Source organism: Lycium ferocissimum, unplaced genomic scaffold (assembly GCF_029784015.1).
Source record: "Lycium ferocissimum isolate CSIRO_LF1 unplaced genomic scaffold, AGI_CSIRO_Lferr_CH_V1 ctg105, whole genome shotgun sequence".
NCBI lineage: Eukaryota > Viridiplantae > Streptophyta > Magnoliopsida > Solanales > Solanaceae > Lycium > Lycium ferocissimum.
The window spans coordinates 319,441-338,656 of NW_026713343.1; the positions used below are offsets into that span (position 1 = coordinate 319,441).

The following is a 19,216-nucleotide window of genomic DNA, read 5'->3' on the forward strand; positions in this document are numbered from 1 at the left end:
AAATTAGGGGCAACATAAAAGAGGAATGAAATAAAATCATAAAGAGCAACACATGTCACTTGTACAAGAAACTCAAGGAAATTACAAAAATGACCCTGTGAGGACTACAAAAAATTCTCATTCTTGCTTATATATAGTAGTAATATATATAATTAATCACACGTAGTTTATTAAAGATAAATGCCAAAGACACACTGTCTATAGTTACATAAAGTCCAGTCATTTTTGCCTGAATTTCAGACATTAAACAACTCTAATATTTTTATTTGGGACCAGTAACTCAACACTAATTCAAATTGACGTTTTATAGCCAACAATCTAATAGTTACGGTTACACCATTAATTTATAATGTATCCGTTAAAACAACATCTATGTGATTTTCACTCTCCATTTGGGAGCAACTTCTATGTGATTTCTTCTCTCCATTTGGGAAGATTGTATCGGAGTGTCTACTCCACAAATCCGCTTTCAAGATACCCAAATTGTAGGTTCCAATCGATACAGTTATCTAAATTATCTCTCGGTTCAGTTGCTAAAATGAGTTTTTTTTTTTCTTGAAATCACCATTAGCGATTGTAAGGACGAACAAAGTTATAAAAATCTTCACATATTCATGTCGTTAAGGACTCCGATTTTGGAAAGTTCGATTCTATGGATTCGAATTCTCCACATTCAAGAGCCTTCCATCATGAAATTCGAAGCAAAAGTAGAGTCAACGTTATGCACACAATAGAAAAAGGAAAAAGAATTGTGGAAGACGTTGCTATACAACATAATGCGGATGGAAATCGATAAATAAAAAGGTTATTTAAATCAAGATAATGATGATGTGAAGCATCCATAAAAGCCATTTTTTTTATTTTTTTTTTTAGGTCTATTGAATTTATAGATTGTGAACTTGATTCGTATATCATGTTTTTTCTTTTGGCTTCCTAAACTATAGTGTTTATCAAGTTTCAATCAACCCATACAACTTATTAAAAGGAAAATTATTGTGTTTTGTAAAATTTATATAACTAGATTGCATGTAATCTCCCCTCCACGCGGTTTAATTAGCTCAATGTCTGTTTTATTTGTCTTAATATTTTTATATATTATCAATGATGATTTTAATTTATAATTTTTTTAAAATAAAAGCTGAAATTCAATTCCCTTTTTGGTATACTAAAGTCTATATTATAGTTGTATTTGTCAGATTCCTTAATTCTAGTTCATTTGTTTGCATATCACGTGTTCTTTTACTTTAATTAAGTGGATATATAATGTTGCATGTCAATATGTATACCAGTTATGTTGAGTAAAATGATAAGAAGCTATAATTTAATCTAACCCTTTACTAGATGATTATATGTATTCTATCTCTAATTGTATATTATAAGTTTTTAAGTATATCAGAATTGTAGATGTCAGATACCGCTTATTCTAATTCATTTGTTTGTATATTACAAGATCTTTATGTAGATATCTGAGCACATGATTGCATATAATATGTATATCAATCATGTTCAGTAATTTGATGAGAAGTTTTAATTGAACCTTTTACTAGAATGATTAAGTGTACTGCATATCTAGCTGAATATTATTATTTTTAAGTATATTACAGTTTTGATGTGAGATTCCTTTATCATGTTTCACTTATTTGTATATCACATGTTTTTTTTTGTTGGTAATTTATCACATGGTTTTACTTGTACTATGTGAATATCACTGTATACGATTGCATAACAATATGTATATCAATTATGTTCAATAAATTGATTAAAAAATTCAGTTTGACCTTTTATTATAGAGTGATTAGGTGTACTAAAGAGCACCTGTACCCACGGAAAAAAAGAATGTCATCAGTGAAGGCAAGGTGATTGATACTAGGTCCATGGTTATTCATGTCGTGACCAATGTAGTTTTCCTTATTAGTCGAGTCATTAAATTTTCTAGAAAAAAATTCAGCATATAAAATAAAAAAGTAGGTGAAATAGGGTCTTCTTGTCTCAGACCTCTTTCAGACTTAAAAAGACTTGTCTGCGATATGTTTATAGATCATGTCAATCCAAATTTTATAGAATCTCATATCTTTTTTTTTTTTGATAAACCGTAAATATTATTATTCCTCACAACCAAGTCAGTACACCTAAAGAGGGTACTCTATCCTCCTAGGGAGGGTACTCTATCCTCTGGGCCTCCAACAGATCAACTAATTACAAGAAAAATTGCTGAATTAACCTAAGACATGTATTTGCTCTTTTAGTTCCTTGCTTTCCAAACTTGGTATATAATTGCACTCCATAATGCTACAACCACCTCCTTGTAGAATTGCTTCCAATGTTTCCTTCTGATCCTCTCTAAGACCTGCTTAATGTCACCAGTTGGTAGTTGAACACCAGCCCATTGTAACACACCTGTCTTCACCTCTTTGAACCAATCACATTCAGCAAACAAATGATGTGCAGTCTCCTGAACTTGGCTAGAGCATAAACAACAATTTGCATCATCTACTGGAATATTCAAATGTGCCATCCTGGCCTTAGTTAGCAGTCGACCATGAACTCCTAACCAAACAATCATCCTCTGTCTAGGTTGTGCTACGGAGGTCCAAATAAGATCTGAGACATTGATCCTGTGTTGCTCACCTAGCATTGAGTTATAGCTGGCAGTTGTTGCGTATTTACCAGAGGGAGTCAAATAGTATCTACCATTTGTATACCACTGTATGATATCAATCTTCAATGGAATCTCATTTTCCTCATCAACATAAGACAATCATAAACCTTAGCCGTATCAAACTTAAAATCGCATTTCTTCTCTAATCGGTTTTGCTAATGTATACCATAAGTATAGTCTCAGTAATATTTCTTCCTTTAACAAACACACTATGATTACTACTAATGAGTTTAGGAAGGATCTACTAAGTTTGGAGCTAAGCACCTTAGCAAAGAGTTTGTTAATCACATTACACAGGCTAATGGACATGATATCAGAGAAACTTTATGGAGAAGGTACTTTTGGGAGCATCAACATACAAGCGTGAGTGACATACTAAGGCAGATTAGCTTCACAGAAAAAAGCTCAAATAGCTCACAAGCGTGAGTAATATCAACACCTACAATCCCCCAGGAAGCTTGGAAGAAGTGGACAGTGAAGTCATCAGTGTTGAACTATCTGAATCCAAGCTCTTAATACAATCCTTTTCTTTATTTCCATTTTTTTAGTAGAGATATCAATACAGGACGTCACAAGTTCAAGCCATGGAAACAGCCTCTTGCAGAAATGTAGGGTAAGGCTGCGTACAATAGACCCTTGTGGTCAGGCCCTTCCCCGGACCACGCGCATAGCGGGAGCTTAGTGCACCGGTCTGCTATTTTTAGTAAAGATAGCAATAAGCTCGTTATTATCTTCTTCAGACGTCAAAATATTAAAATTATTCAATTGAAAGACGTCATTGTATTCAAGGGCCTGACAGCAAAGGCTCCCGGAGTAGCTTACTACAGCATCAGTCCCCTCTTTAATATATCCCCTCAACCCTCTGGTAGTATTCATTTTGAATTCTATTGATATTGAATCTACTCCTCCTTTCTTTAATAGCACTATGGAAGAAGACACTATTAAAATCACTCTCAGTAAAACATTTAACTCTTGTTTTCTCTCTGAATTAACTCATGAAGATTAAGGAACTGAATGTATTGAGCATTATTCCTATTCAGGCTAGTTCTGTTAGCCTGAGTACTATCCCTTGCCATATGCAGTTCTTGGTCGACTATCTCCTTCCAGTCTAGTAGACTCAACAAATATATATTTATTCCCAAATGCCTCTCTAGACCAAGTGCTCAGTTTGAAAGCAGTCTTCTTAAGCTTTTGGTGAAGAATTCACATGAGGTTACCATGATAGGTATCATCCTATATGCCTTTTAACTAACCTTTAAGAATCTTCATGTTTGGACCAGAAATTAAGGAAGTTGATGTGTTTCACATCTCCACACTACTTTTCTCAAAACCAATTAAGAGGGGAGCAATATGAATTTGAAACCAATTAAGAGGGGACCAATCCTGAAGTTGAAATCACTACAAGCAAACTTCAAGAGATTGTCTCCTGAAATTGCAAACTTTACAAGTGAATTTCAGGACACACTCTCCTGAAATTCGAACCACGACAACTAAAACTTCAGACGTTGTTGTGAAGTTGGAACCACTACAAATTAAACCTCAGGATACTATATCCTGAAGTTTCATACTATTATAAGTGAACTTCAGTTGATTGTCCTGAAGTTCAAAGTAATATTACTAAATCGCAGGATATTGTTACCTTAATTCCATGATTTCTGAGTTACTCCTAATGCTCTGAAAGCCAATCCCAAATTTATTTGTTCAGTTAATAGAAAATTGGTATTATTAAACTTGTACAATTTCAAAAGTTACAACAATTACCGCTGACTTGTCTGATTCTTGAAAGATATTGCTTTATTGATTAAACAAATAACAGTAGTTCCATATCCATATATTCTTACAATAAATGGATAGCAATATGCTTTAAACCACGCTCATCCTGTTCTCGTAATGGGCTTTGCATCACAGAATGGTTAGAGTTCATAGTGAGAAACATGCACTTTCTTTTACCTTAGTTAACAATCTTCAATCATCTCGGTAATTGCTTGTGATATTTATTTTCTTGCATACGAGTCTCCTCTTCTCCACGGAATTGATAGATTCGTGGTTGAGAGCTGTAATGACAGAAGGCTTTACTTTGAATAGCAAGTCAAAATATGGCCAGGCCAGGTACTACTGATACTCCCAAGTCCCACCAAAAATGAAAGGAAAAGGAAGCTGCGGCTGTCATAGCACTACCAAAAGAAACTTATACAGTGTGATTACAGGAAAAATCTTAGATTTCAAACTACATGTACTCGTACCTGGCCGCAAGAGATGTTATGTTTCTTGTCGTGGGTGTTTGGCTTTTACAATCCTTTCTCTGGCAAAACTATCCAACTTCCTCTTCTTAAACTTAAAGACCATAATCCTAGCCTTGACGTGTATCGAAAAAGTAATTCTGGCCAAAAAGTTCTTCAACCAGCTCGGATGATTTTGAGGCTGTATTGCTCTTGAGTTGGCCATCCTAAAAATGGTGCTAAATCCTCAACTTTCTTTGTTAGTAGTAGCAGCGTGAGTACCTCGTTTTCAACTAATTTTTGTGATGTCTATGGGTGTGTTTTGGTACGACGGAAAATGTTTTCTCAAATAATATGTGATTTTTCTACTCATTTTCTTGTATTTGGTAAGCAAATTGGAAAATGTCATTTTTAAGAGGATTTACATATATTAAAGCAAAACGCTATGAGGTTTATTATATAAAATCGTTATCGTTATCTGAATAATAAACAAAGGACTTGGATTTTTGTCATTATAAGGAGTGCAGAAATTCAGTTTTCACTCCATTTTAACTAGCCAAATCTAAGTTAATTACTACTACTAAGACTTTGATCTAAAAAAGAATTCAAATCCAAATTCGCATCCATTTTATGTAATTAGCCATTAATGCTTGCATTAGGAGGCTGTCCACACACACACAGTGCGGCCATCTTTGGGCCTCTTTCAGATCTTTGTCTTTGACTACCTTTTTGCCTTTTTTCTTCTATGACATAACTGTGATAATTTCCTTACAACTATGGCATTACGGTATTCTTAATATTTTCTATAAACAAAAGACTAGAAAGTTAAATTCCTAAACGTAATACTCCCATTTCATTTTCTATAAGGAATGCATCCAAGCCCAGAAGTCAGAACAAAGTATGGGTTTTTCCTTTTTCCAAGTTAAACACCAAGAAGCTAGATTACCAATCTTCTGGAAAACTGTAGAATAATAACTTTGATACCATAAACAAGTGGAAGTGAAAAATTCTCAGGTCTAACATCTCAATTTTAAGGAAATATCATTTACATCTCTTTTCAAACATATTCTATTATTGTATACAAAAGTCCTTTATTCAAAGGAGTATTTTCAGGTGAGTATCTGCGCACCAAACACCAATTACTGCTGCATGATGTGTAACAAGTACAACTCCAGTTTTAAAACTAGTTTGCAATCTTCTTTGCAGTTAGAATTCTATGTCTCAAAATTGCATTCCCAGCTTATATTATCAGAAGCAGTAACACTGGTGTGTGTAACTTTGATATCCAACATAAACTTTTAGTCTCAGGCATTAGCTGACTCCTGGCTGCAACACAGGAAAGAAAGTCCAGTTGTTTTGAATACCTGATTCCTTCCCTGCAGCCTTGTCACTTGTCCACCACTCACAGTCAACACTGTCCTTCTCCAAGACTTCTATTTTCACATTGTCAAAATCAAAATCTTTGCTTGAACCAAATGTAATATTCCGGTGCTTTCGATGACATTGATCTTCCCCGCTTTCTGAAGCTTTCCCAGGCAATTCATCTGCTTTTTCTTCGACTATAGAGCTACTACTTTCCATTTCGTTGGACAATAAATTGGAAGGGGCAGGGACATCCATTGGCAGAGTGTGTTGCGAATGTGACATGACGGGCTCCTTTTCTCTGCAACTTGGGACATCTTCCCCAGTTAATTCAAATGAAACTCTGTGATCAATTACACCTTCCTCAATTTCAGACCCATTATCAGAATTGGCAAGAGATGCTACCTCGGAGATTTGGTTCTCCAAAAGGTAACTATCTCGGGAAGGAGGTTCCCCACCATTTGGAGTCACAGTACCAGAGCCTAGCCTTGAAATCCCACCGTTCGGGGTCTGAGTTCCAGAGCCCAGCCTAGAGCCCCAGCCACTCGGTGTCAACGATCCTGAGCCAACTCTTGAACCCCATTTACGAGTGGAGAAATGTTCATAACCAAGAAATCTTGGAGGTTCCCCCTTACGGAACTCAATTATAGGGCATTTGCCAGGGAAAGGTGAGGAGGTGCCAGAATTTGATACTACTGAACCTGGAGATATTAGATTACTACCTGGACTTCCTGGATCTTGATAAGGCACAAACTCATACTGGGACAACGGGAACTTATAATTGGACCCACTATATCTTCTATTGCGCGCTAGTGATGATGTCAAAAGCTGCGCAAAAGGCACATCTGGTGAAGGTGGTGTTGTCATATGCGCTGGTTCAGGTGGGGGAGTAAAATTAGCAGTAGAAGGTTCGGTAGTAAAGGTAGAAAAAACAGGTGGGGAAACTAACTGTGTTTCATGAGCATAGGGACCAATTGCAAAAATAGATGCAGTCCCACCGGGAGAATATGCATTAATAGAGAGGGATTTGACAGAGACTAATCCAGCGGGTGTCTGGGTAGCAGAAGGAGGATCAGACGGAAGAAAGGATGCAGGAGAAGAGGGAGGAGCTATAAAGGGAATTACAATAGTGGCCGAGTGGTTTGGATTTTCAGTAACTGGAACAGCAGGTCCAGGTGCTGCAGGTTCAGGAACAAGGACGGCATGACCAATTCGTTTGCTGTGCTTGTTAGAACCAAAACACCAGTATAGACTCCAGCAGCTTCCCCATCTTCTTTTCTGAAACCAAAAAAGTAAGTTTGTGAATAATAAATCTTCAAAGGACAATTATGAGCATAATTTTACACTTTTAGACAACTGTAAGACTCAGCATTATAACAAGCACATTAAGATCCATATTATTAAAGCAAAATGAGAAGGCAAGGGAAGACGAATACAAGCAGAATTTCAAACATGAAATTCGATAAAGTTCACATGCTTCAATCTTCAAAGGAAAAAGACAAGGAGACTCCCAAACTTTAGAAAACTCTGATACTCAATGTTATAACAAGCCCATATATCCCTGCTAGTAAAATCATCTTGGAACTTTAATCCACTTAATAAGCATCACACATTTGTATTACATTGAAATCATAAGTCAGTACAAGAAGCTGCAATATTAACTGTTCAATGATGAACAGACCAAACCTACAAGGTCAAAATATAGAGTTGGTGATGCATAGATATTCAAAGTGTACATTCTATCTAGAGACAGAAACAACTAAATTTTTGTCTTGAGGTTGCTAGCATAATATCATTCTCGAGTTTGAAGTCTTCTTCTTTGTCTTAATTGCCTACTTCAACCATAGTTTACAGAGAAAATTAGTATCATCAATCACGGTTTTATAAAATCTCTTGCAGCACCAAGTTCCTATGCCTAGCAAATACTCGAATTTAACGGGAAAAAAAGAATAAAAGAATTAACGAAAGGAAGAAGTAGTTTTACTCTCACTTATTCAGCATTCTGGGCTGCTTCAATTAGTTTTTGATCAGGTATGTAACCTATCAACTCCCAATCTCTCAGAAGATGATCTGATTATTAAGAATTCCATTTTGGTAGTTTCTTGCATGAAGTTAAATTCAGAACACAGATTAAGATTTGCCGCTTTAGCCTGGTATATACCCAATAACCCAAACCATGACCAACATTTATTCGTCCATCAGACTCGGAACGACTCCATCTCTGCCTAAAGTAATGCTTACTTTTCTCTGAATATCCGAACCCTACTTCATCTCTGAGAAATTATAGTCAGCATTAAAATATACGCCAAAAAGGCTTGTTAAAGATGGTAATAACTGGCTACAACCTATAGGTGTCCCAGAACTGCCCAAGTTACCGATTTTCCTGACTATAAACCTCCTCTTCTGACTTTTTGACAATTCCATATACGTAAATTGGTAGAACCAGTATTCACAAAAAAATACATCCTTTGGACATCAGAAATGACATCGGTGATAACTTCTAGTTCTCATAGCTCAAATAAGCTAGGGGCCAAGAGGTACGCATCCGTCTCAAAAACACTATTGAATAGCACAACTTAAGTGCAAACATTTTCACAATGATGAAGCCTCATTTTCCTAATCCTAACTTGTATAAATTTAAAAAAAAAGAATAAAAAAGTGCATATGCAAAGCCAATTGTCATATAGTTAGACATAGAACTATCAAGTAAAAAGCAAGCATACTGAACAAGAACTCAATCTGTTAATTGTAGAATAATAAGTCCAGTTATACTTTTGCTGGTATTTCAGTTTCAATTTTCTAGCAGCATAGAGACCTTTAGCCATAGAAAGAGTTCTTGATGGAAAAAAGGAGCACCAATTTCTCAGCTGAAAAGCTAACTAAATGCACAAACAAGGGACTAGAGTTTACTAACACCGACAAGATAGAAGAAGATCAGACGAATTTTAGTGGAACAGGAAAGCTGGTTACTCTACAACATTCAGAGAACTGCTATATTTTCAAAGTAGTTTAGTCCCAAAGAAAATCCTAATATACCACCTCTCTCCACAGACTCGGTTCATAAGTATTAGGCTCCAACCTCCAATAACGCATCAACTACTCTCATTGCTCCCCGAAATTTCAGACACAAACTCTCACTTTCTATTGGCTGTTTCTAATCCCAAAAGGTGGGGTACATATCAGAAAGATGGAGAAGGAAACCTATACCTACAAGTGTGCGTATACATCTCCTATTGAAACTTTACAAAAACATCACAGTAAACCATTTAATGCAATAGAATGTAATGAAACTGGCTCTATTCCCTAATTTCTGGAACATTGTATTAAACCTAATGATGCAGACAAAGCAGATTGATTCATTCCTCAACCCTCAATCTTCCTCCTACTTTATGGACATAGCTTGTAGATTTCAACAACTACCCCCTGGAAGTTCTTGATTCCGGAAAAAAAAAAAAAAAAACTCCCCCTGGAAGTTACAATGGTGACCCATATAATATCCTCTAGGCTAAAAGACATGATTTCTTTATCAGATTAATAATCAAAGCATTCAAATCAGAGACATGTTCCAAAGAGCAATAGGTCTTGTTAAACAAATCTGTAATCAAAGAGAATTCTCTTTTCTCCAGTCCTTCAACCAATTCCTTTATTAAAACCAGGTCCAAAATATGTTGTTTCTGTTGGATGCTATAGTATATTCTTTCATGGAAGTGCTCCCCTAGTTGACTATTGATCTGTATCACATGATCCACCATCACTACAGCTGGTCACATGATAGGTGATGAACTAATAATCATGTAGAAGAAAAGGGAACTGCTTATTGCTTAAATGATTGTCAAAAAAGGCGACACGCAAACTGGAACCCAGATGCTCTGAAAAAGTCTTCACCTTTCTAGGCAACCCATCAGTTGATCTTAGCTAAAAAGTACTTGATAATCTTACACACTCCACCACGCCTGAAGATTGTAGCAGAAACTCCCCTCCAAATTTCTCAATATTTTGCCTCCACATATTTGTCTATCCTCTAATCACCTTCAGTAAATAGAAATTATTTGTGACTAGCTTTTGCAGGCCACAGATTTACATAGGAAGCTTCAAAATCCAATATGGACTGAATTTTACATATCCAATCACAAAGATTAATATGGCTTGTCAATTATGATCGCTATCAATAATCATTTCTTCACCACCTTCCTTTTCTTTATCCGATCTGTTTTTCTTTCTTGATGATTTCGGATCATCTTAATTAGCTGATAAACGTGATACCACTGAAATTCCACGATCAACCAAATCTCCAATCCAGTCCACAAAAAGATCTCAAACAATAATCAGTAACGACAAACTAAAGATTAAAAAAAAAAAAAAAAAGGCTTAAAGCTTTCACCTTTAACTTTCACAAAAACAAGAACTTTGCATCAAATTATTATAAACCAAAAAAAAAAAAAAAAGGATAAAAGTCACACAAAAATCATGAATACTGTGCACTCTCCACAATTTTTTTTTTTTTTTTTTTTAAAACTTCATCATCCAGAACCTATAATTACATGTTACAGTACATACTATCGTAACAAAGAGTACATAATAATATACCTGAACTGTAGGTGGTTGAACTCTACTTTCTGCATTAACTATGGCCGTAGCAGCAGCATTTACAGTATCTACAGTATTCTGTACGCTACTCATGCTTTATCCTTCACCAGAACAAAAAAAAAAAAAAAAAAAAATCAAGAATGATGAATTTTCCGGCAAGAAGGAAAATTGCGAAACATTCGAAGAAGAGCAAACACAATAATCGAGAAGAGACAGCGATTTAAGAAGAAAAAGAAGGTGGAAAAAGTTAATTAGAAATGAATGAAATCACGAAGAAAACAGAGTAGCGTCTCTCTCTCTCTAGCTGTTATTTTGTAATTATGTAGGGAAATGTGGGGTCAAAGAAACATTAAAGCAAAGATCTGTGGTATTATATTACGCAAACATGGGGAGGTGGGTGTGGATAATGTTTGCAAATTGGAATTATTAGTGAAGCTGAAGTGACCGAAATGTCCTTGGGTTACGGTCGAATTTACAGCTTGTTTGGATGGGTTGTGTATTGTGCTTAGTTCAAATACGATGTCCGTTTTGATCGTTGCTTTAATGTATCTTCTATACTACGTTGTATATTTTCGGGGTATACAAACAACAGAAAGAATAAGAATACTTAAAACACACATGAGTTATATACTATGAAGGTATACAACATATCAATCGTGTATCCAGAAAGTATAAAACGTACATACTAGCTATCGTTAAATTTATCATTACGTAAGGACTTAAAATCTCACTTTATGTAACGATCGATTTGGTGTTATCGCGTCATTACCTTATTTATTTTTCATTTTGTTTATGCTTATTATCAAATATAATCATATTTTATTCTTTATTATATCTTTTCATGATAACTTTACACTGTATCGTACTTTTCTGGTAGGTTTATTTTTCACGATACGTAATATTAAAAGATATAATCTATTCAAATATTATATTCATCAAAACAATACAATACAACCATTACGATATAACACTATAAGGGAATTCGTTTGAAACACTTCGTATTAAATTAGATATCCTGAACAACTCATGGGATTAATTTTGTACCATGTTTGATGGAAAGTATAAATTTATTCTGGAATAAATTTATACCTTGTACTAACAAAGTATAAAGTGCATTCCAAACTTAAATATGGGATATCCCATCTTATCTCATTTATCCTGGATTATTTTATCCCATTTCCTAGATGGATAAATTAGTCCCAAGAGATGACATAAATTAGTTCCAAAATTATAATCCAGAGATAATTTTGTCTACGTATCAAATGACCCTAAATTATAAAACAATACGTAACGACCACCCAAACGCAGTGAATGAGGTGCTATTTCTGTAAGCGGCGCAAGATAGATAGATTGGGCTATTAATGGAAAAACTGACGCCAGGGGTGCGCATTTATTGTTAGGGAGGGGATGTTGTTTTAGGTGACAGAAGAGTATGCGCATTGTACCACGTCGTGAAGGTTTTTACTCGGATCACGTGACCGTCGTGATCGGTGAGTTGTTTTCTTCTTTCTTTTTTCTTTATGTTTTTTTGAGTTGTTTTAGCCAACTCACTTTTGAGATATCTCCATGAACATATGCGCCAAAAGAGGATGTCAGCACTTTATTTAATCTTAGTTGCTTGATTAGCTTCTTTTTTTTTTCTTTTTTTTTTTTTTTGTTGCTTTCATATACTGTAATAATTAAAGGAGTAAAAGGGTATAATTGAATAAAAAGATTCGATAAATTGGAATTTTAATTTGTGATGTTATTGTTATTGGATTGTTCCTTTTAAGATGCTTGCTTAGTTGAGTAAATCATTAAATATTCAACCATTAGCCACAATTAGCACATATTAATTGATATTACAAAATTACATTATTGCTCCTCATATGAAAAAAAAAATATATTCAAAGTTAACTTGTCTAAACACAATGATCATAATTCTAACTGCTATTTTTTCTAAAAAAAAATATATATACAATAGTTATAAACTATGCCTATACATTGTGGATCATAATTCATAATTAAAATATGTTTTAAAAAATAGAGTAATTTTCTTATTTCTCAACTAAGAAAACTGCTAGTCCTTGTAAAATTTAAATTATATACACCGGAAGTCTAAAAAAATTACATTATCGCTCAACTTTAACATGTGATAGTATGTTTATTACTCCATTAGTTTTATCAGGCTATCATGTAAGTAGTTATCATAATTATTTTATTTAGTTATCTTAAAAGGATCTGATTGTTTTAAAAATTATACCATGGATGTATAAATATCAAACTAACTAAAAAAAGAGTGAAATGGAGAAAGTACTACATAATAACAGCAGTTCCTACTGTTCTTAGTTTGTGGGGGTGGTAGCTACAGTTGCAGATCCACTTATAGAAGGAAGAAAAAAAAAAGGCGAGCATTATAACGGAAGGTAATACACGTGCGGGGAACCACACCTTTTGTTTGTTTTTTCTTTTTAGATATGAGTCAGTTTTGGTGCTTTTCCAGGCCCTCGTGTGCCTGTTAAAAGACAATGACCCCTCTTCTTTTATTTTCCCTTCTAAAATTCTCCCTTTTTTTAAGTAATCTATACGTATTTCAACCACTTTTGCACGGCTCTTTCCTTCTCCGCGTTATTCTTTCATACCCATTACGCCAAAAAAGAAAACAAAGCAAACGGTGCCTATTTGCCTTTAAATTCTTGATTCAAAAAAAAAAAAAAAATGAAACGTGAAATTAGCTAAAGGTCCATAATGAATGACTTTTTGTTTTTTCCTTAAAAACTTTCTATTGCTTAATCTTTAGTATTAACATTATATTTTTTTACCAAACCTTTTTCACTACAACAAGTTAGCTTTATTCCCGGCGGTTATCTAGCCTTTTCAGCCAATTTACCTTTTCGTGTAATCCTTGCATTTTAACCATATCTTTTTTGTTAATGATGAAGATAATGATTGTTAATTAACTAGAGAAAAAGAATTAGGGAAAACCGTCGTAGTGTGATATATTAATTATTTTTCCTATTTTACCCTTAAGGAAAAATGAATCCACTTCAACTTCAACAAGAATCATCTATACGTATCCTTTTGCACGGATCTCCGCGTTATTCTTTCATACCCATTACGCCAAAAAAGAAAACAAAGCAAACGGTGCCTATTTGCCTTTTTCCTTGTCATGAAACGTGAAATTAGCTAAAGGTCCATAATGAATGACTTTTTTATTTCCTTAAAAACTTTCTATTGCTTAACTTTTAGTATTAACCTTTTTCACTACAACAAGTTAGCTTTATAGCTAGCCTTTTCAGCCAATTTACCTTTTCGTGTAATCCTTGCATTTTAACCATATCTTTTTTGTTAATGATGAAGATAATGATTGTTAATTAACTAGAGAAAAAGAATTAGGGAAAACCGTCGTAGTGTGAGATGAATCCACTTCAACTTCAACAATAATCATTTCTATCCTTTTTGGATTCGTCTTCTATAAGCCCTCACCTCTCACTAGTACATAAGTAGATGTAGACTTATCTGAATCATTTAATTTACCTCATTAAGTGCATTTGTTTTTCTAAAAAATTTAGCACTTATTGGGTCTGAGCACATCTGATTCGCTCAGTTTTGGAAAGGAGTCTTTTTCTCATTCAGACCTCAAAACACAAGGCTTATAGCTTAAGCTTTCTTTATCAACCACAGAAGCTTTAAAAAATTTCGGCATTTCTTCGCACATCTTCAACTACTCTCTGTTATTTCATGGATAAACACAAATCTCCATCCCTTTTATTTTTGTTCTTCTAATAAGAGGAGTCTTTTTTATGTGGATTACCATTTAAAAAGAAAAGTACCATGAAAACACAAATACTTTGTGTCTGACACCAAAGGATCATGACAAATTGTGATCCTTAACCTTCAATATTTCTGAATCTCTTATTCTTTAACTACTTCTTATCTTATTTTGTGGATTTTAGATGGAATTTCCTTCCCCTTGAAATTCTATGGGTCTGTGTGAAACCCATCACAGAAAAGGGTTTGGAAAAAGAGGGGTGGAGGGTGGAAGGGGAGAGGGGGGTGCGCACTCGTTTCTTTAATACTTGTACTTTAGATACTTCAATTTTTTATTTATGTAATATATAAAATGTTCATTTATATATCATCTTTTATTATATTTTATAAGTTTGATCTAATTTTTATATTAATATTTTCTAAAATATTTGTTGATATAGTATTTAATTACTAATTTATTTAAATTTTATATGTAGATTTTTTAAAATAAAGATGAACTATATATATTCAGATGTTGAAAACAAATGATCTTAATCATTCAGTGTTCAGATATAAAGATAACATCTTAATCATTCGGGGATGTGTGTCGTATTGACGCCTTAATCTTTAAAAAACTTGGTAGTAGATATTAAATTAAATGGTTTTAGAGTTTAAGTTCTATACACTGAGAGTATAAAAATAATATTTACACCGTCGTGTTACTTAAAAAGTAATTGCACGTGAATAATGTTAATTAGTAATCTATAATCAATGTTAAATAGTAATTTGTTATAACAAGTTATATTGATAGTGTAACTTATATCCATGGTTTTACGGCAAGATTTATATAATATTGGTTGCGTCGATTACTATGGAAACATTGGATTCGTCCTTACCGTGACATAAAAAGAAGGGGTGATAATTATAAGGTAATTACACGTATCTTTATATAAAAATATTGGTTAATAGCCTAAATTGTTACAACAAGTTAAGTGTACCAATGGTGCAACAATTTCGTTATAGTATCAGTGTATATAACTTCAATCTATATAATTTTATAGTAAATTTATGAGTTTAGGTTATGTAACCGTCAACGTAAGAAATTCTTATACCGTCGGTCGTTTGTAGCAAGTGATTTATGTTTTTTCAAGATGAGGAATCTCATATTTTAGGAAGATTTATATGTAAATAATATATGGGTGACCTGATAATGCAATTTTTTTTTTATAATAACAATATATGTAACTTAAGCTCAAGATTTAACAAACAAACAAAAAAAAAACTCTAAAATTTATGTATTGGCTTCGACGTCAACTACTTCGGAAACATTGGATTCACTCCTGCCCTAAGTTGAAAAGAAGGGTGATCAAGATTTCAAGCAAGACCTAATTAAAAGTTGTTGCGTGACCTAAATTTGATGGTTAGAAAGCTGGAGTGATGAAAAAAGGCTATAGAGTTAATAAGCAAATAGGGGAGAAGGGGGTCCACGACAGCAAGTGAAGAAGACGTCCCACCACCAATTTCAACATTATGGGGGTCGATATTTCCTCAAGAAAACACTGGCCTATCATGTCAAGTATATTTATCATCAATCAACTCCTTTCTTGTACTAAAAAAAAAAAACTCCTTTCTTGTGTGTGAAAACGGTTTAAGTGTTTGGGTTTTTGAGAGTATGGGTAAATGGTCCTACAACACTAAAGCTTAGCCCAACATATCACATGTTCCAAGTAGGTGGCCGTTAGATCCCCCCAATTAAACCCCTTTCGTGTACATTTCTACTACTCTACAATCAATTTATCCCTTGACCAATTAAACTATTCTCACTAGAACATTGTCAATAATTTGCCATTACCTCATGTCCATGTCCTTGTCCTTATTCATCCACTTTCTTCTTCAAATTGTCCTCTACTCCAATCTCATATGTATATGCACCAACTGTATTGTATTGCATATGATTCTATCAACATAAAGGGATCAGAATTTCTATCACTGTATCCATTTCTCTTTTGTGAAAACTAATTGCAGACTTGTACATACATGTATATATTGCATCAACATGTTAAGAGTTTTTCCCACAATAGTTGTGTGGATGGGTTCCGTTTCCTTACAATTTTGGGCAATCCTCATCTTAGGAGCTAATTTTTGGGGAAAGGCTGGTTAATTTCTTATCACGATGTTGCAGTCAGACTCATCTCAATTCTTGGTTTACTCAGTATTGGACCTCCATATTATGTTGTCCATATAGGTTGTAGATGGAATTTGGTCTCCTTATATAGTTTGGGATAATCCCCCACATTATGAACTAATTTTTGAAATTGAATTAGACCCAAAATCTATTCCTTATTGCAACGAGAGTAAGCGCCAGTGAGCCTATATATTATGACAAAAGCTACATCCACCTTTGCGTTTTATTGGACATTTAGTTGTAATTACTTGCTATTGTGCTAACATTCATGTAAAGCTCAACTTCGTGATCGCTTTTTTTTTTAGAGCATTATTTTGTTGGTATTTGTCTATCATCATTAGTTCGATTAGTCATCTTTATAGTGTTGAAAGAAATAGTTATAAGCGTGTGGAGCTATTCCATGTTTAACAATATAGTTTAATTAGAGAGGATATATATATCTGGAAAAGGATTAAGTATACTATATAATTTTGGACAATTTTTACCTCATGAGTTAGCTTTTAGGATTGATTAAGTAGAATGTCCATTTCCTTATCACAGTATCATTGTCAGACCCATCTCAATTCTCAGTTTACACGATGTTGGACCTTCATGTTATATTGTCCACACTTCAGATGTTCAATCCTTGATGTAGGGGATGTCAGAAGTCCCACAACGACTATGGATGAAATACTTCGTCTCCTTGTATCTTTTTAAATAACCCTCACCACATTAGCTAATTTTTTGGATTGAATTAGACTCGAGACCTATTTTCTACTTCGTCTCCTTGTATCGTTTTAAATAACCCTCACCACATAAGCTAATTTTTTGGATTGAATTAGACTCGAGACCTATTTTCTACTTCGTCTCCTTGTATCGTTTTAAATAACCCTCACCACATAAGGTAATTTTTTGGATTGAATTAGACTCGTGACCTATTTTCTTATAAAAACTGTTATGGGTACGAGAGCAAGGGATCCCTACTGAAAACATCACATATACCATATAGAAAATCACTATCCTCTCTTCTCTGTCAACATTTAAGATATTTGGAATGTCATGCTTTTCTTTATTTGCTTTAACACTCATTGAGGGGTTAGATGCATTGTACCTGAAAGTCTAGCTAGTTGTCTTGGCTCATTCTAAGCTCTTATTTTCAATGCTATGTCTGCCAAACTCTTTTATTCTGAACGTAAGCAAAAATGACTTCATTATTGTTCCCTGACCTATTGGTTTTAATTTGTTGGAAACTTGCATTAGAACAACTTAGACATGGTTCGATCATATTGCGCAATCACGTTCCTGTTTTAGCTTTGTAGTATGTTACCCTCCTAAGTGAGAGTAGGTTGAGTTTCCACCTCAATTGTGGATATTTGGTCTCCTTATATGATAATTGAGCAAATTTTACCTTATGAGTCGCTTGTTTTTTAGGTTGAGTTAGGCCTAATGTCCATTTTTTTTATCATGATATCAAAGCTAAACTTTCATGACCCAAATCTGATATCTAAGCTGTGATAGGGCACCCAACGAACGACTAACCATCGGACAAACCCTTTAAGCTGAGGTATGCTCGTAAAGCAGAATAAGAGAAGAGAAAATAATACTAATTAAAATTGTCTCAGATAGATAAAAGTGCAGATCGTAATACGAAGTAGGTGAAAGAGATCTCATACAACCCAACAAATAACCAAGTCATGAAGCATTAGAATCTGAGTATAACTGATTTGACATGCAACTTGATAAAAGGAAGATATATTGAAATGAAAGGTAGGAGTTGAAGCTGCCTCCACGGTCTAGTGATGGCTTATCTCATAGCAACTGGATGGACTCATTGGTCTTACTCTTGGAGCAAGTCTCTAAAAATCATTGGTAGCGGATGCAACCACCTCATCAAAGTCGTATAAGTATAAATATAAAATACAAGCAAGCAGCTGAACTGAACTGATATCATGAATACATATAATGGAAGTAAACGTGATGTGCAACTACTATCTGAGATGATGCCATGAGTTATTGCTCAAGCTCAAACCCATCTAGAGGGGCAAGGGTACGCTAACCCTCAACCCTACTACGGTGTCATGAAAGGCACTCTCTTAAGCTCAACCCTTGTGGTGCCATGAGTACTCCCCCTCAAACTCAAACCCATAGTTCAAACTCAATTCATTGACTGCATACTGGCATATACATCGTGCCAGGTTTGTGCGTGTTATTAATATTGTAATAAAAAAAATGCTCAACAACTAAATAAATATCACAAGAAAACACAAATAACTTTTGAAAGATAATCGAATGATAAAGCATGCTAAACAACTAAACGATAACATATCATATCACTGAATTTGCTGGAAATATCGAATAATGTGAAAACATGCACTGGGTCCCCTCACGGTCAACTTTAGATACTTCATACTGTCCAACCTAGCTTATGATTTATCACTCACATGAAGCAATTGACGCATACAAATAACACATATAGCACACTTTCAAGGAAAAACA

General features: G+C 34.3%; 2 protein-coding genes and 1 long non-coding RNA gene across 3 annotated transcripts; all 3 read right to left on the minus strand.

The window, feature by feature from the left end:
- Positions 1–2,242: 2,242 nt before the first annotated feature.
- On the minus strand, positions 2,243–2,635 carry LOC132041497 (uncharacterized). The gene has a single exon (XM_059432206.1). The coding sequence runs from the start codon at positions 2,633–2,635 to the stop codon at positions 2,243–2,245; it is 393 nt and encodes a 130-aa protein (XP_059288189.1).
- Positions 2,636–5,816: 3,181 nt separating this feature from the next.
- Positions 5,817–11,173, minus strand: LOC132041515 (uncharacterized). Its single transcript, XM_059432228.1, has 2 exons — positions 10,828–11,173; positions 5,817–7,518 (listed from the first exon to the last, which is right to left on the minus strand). The coding sequence occupies exons 1-2, from the start codon at positions 10,918–10,920 to the stop codon at positions 6,190–6,192; spliced, it is 1,422 nt and encodes a 473-aa protein (XP_059288211.1). The 5' UTR covers positions 10,921–11,173; the 3' UTR covers positions 5,817–6,189.
- Positions 8,520–10,820, minus strand: LOC132041516 (uncharacterized). The gene is made up of 2 exons (XR_009411076.1): positions 10,087–10,820; positions 8,520–9,994 (listed from the first exon to the last, which is right to left on the minus strand). It is a non-coding gene; the product is annotated as an uncharacterized LOC132041516 (long non-coding RNA).
- Positions 11,174–19,216: the final 8,043 nt, after the last annotated feature.

Coding starts and splice junctions, on each gene's coding strand:
- LOC132041497 (XM_059432206.1), bottom strand. CDS start 2,635: ATGCTAGGTGAGCAACACAGGATCAATGTCTCAGATCTTATTTGGACC.
- LOC132041515 (XM_059432228.1), bottom strand. CDS start 10,920: ATGAGTAGCGTACAGAATACTGTAGATACTGTAAATGCTGCTGCTACG. Junction 7,519..10,827: donor TTCAACCACCTACAGTTCAG/GTATATTATTAT, acceptor TTTTGGTTTCAG/AAAAGAAGATGGGGAAGCTG.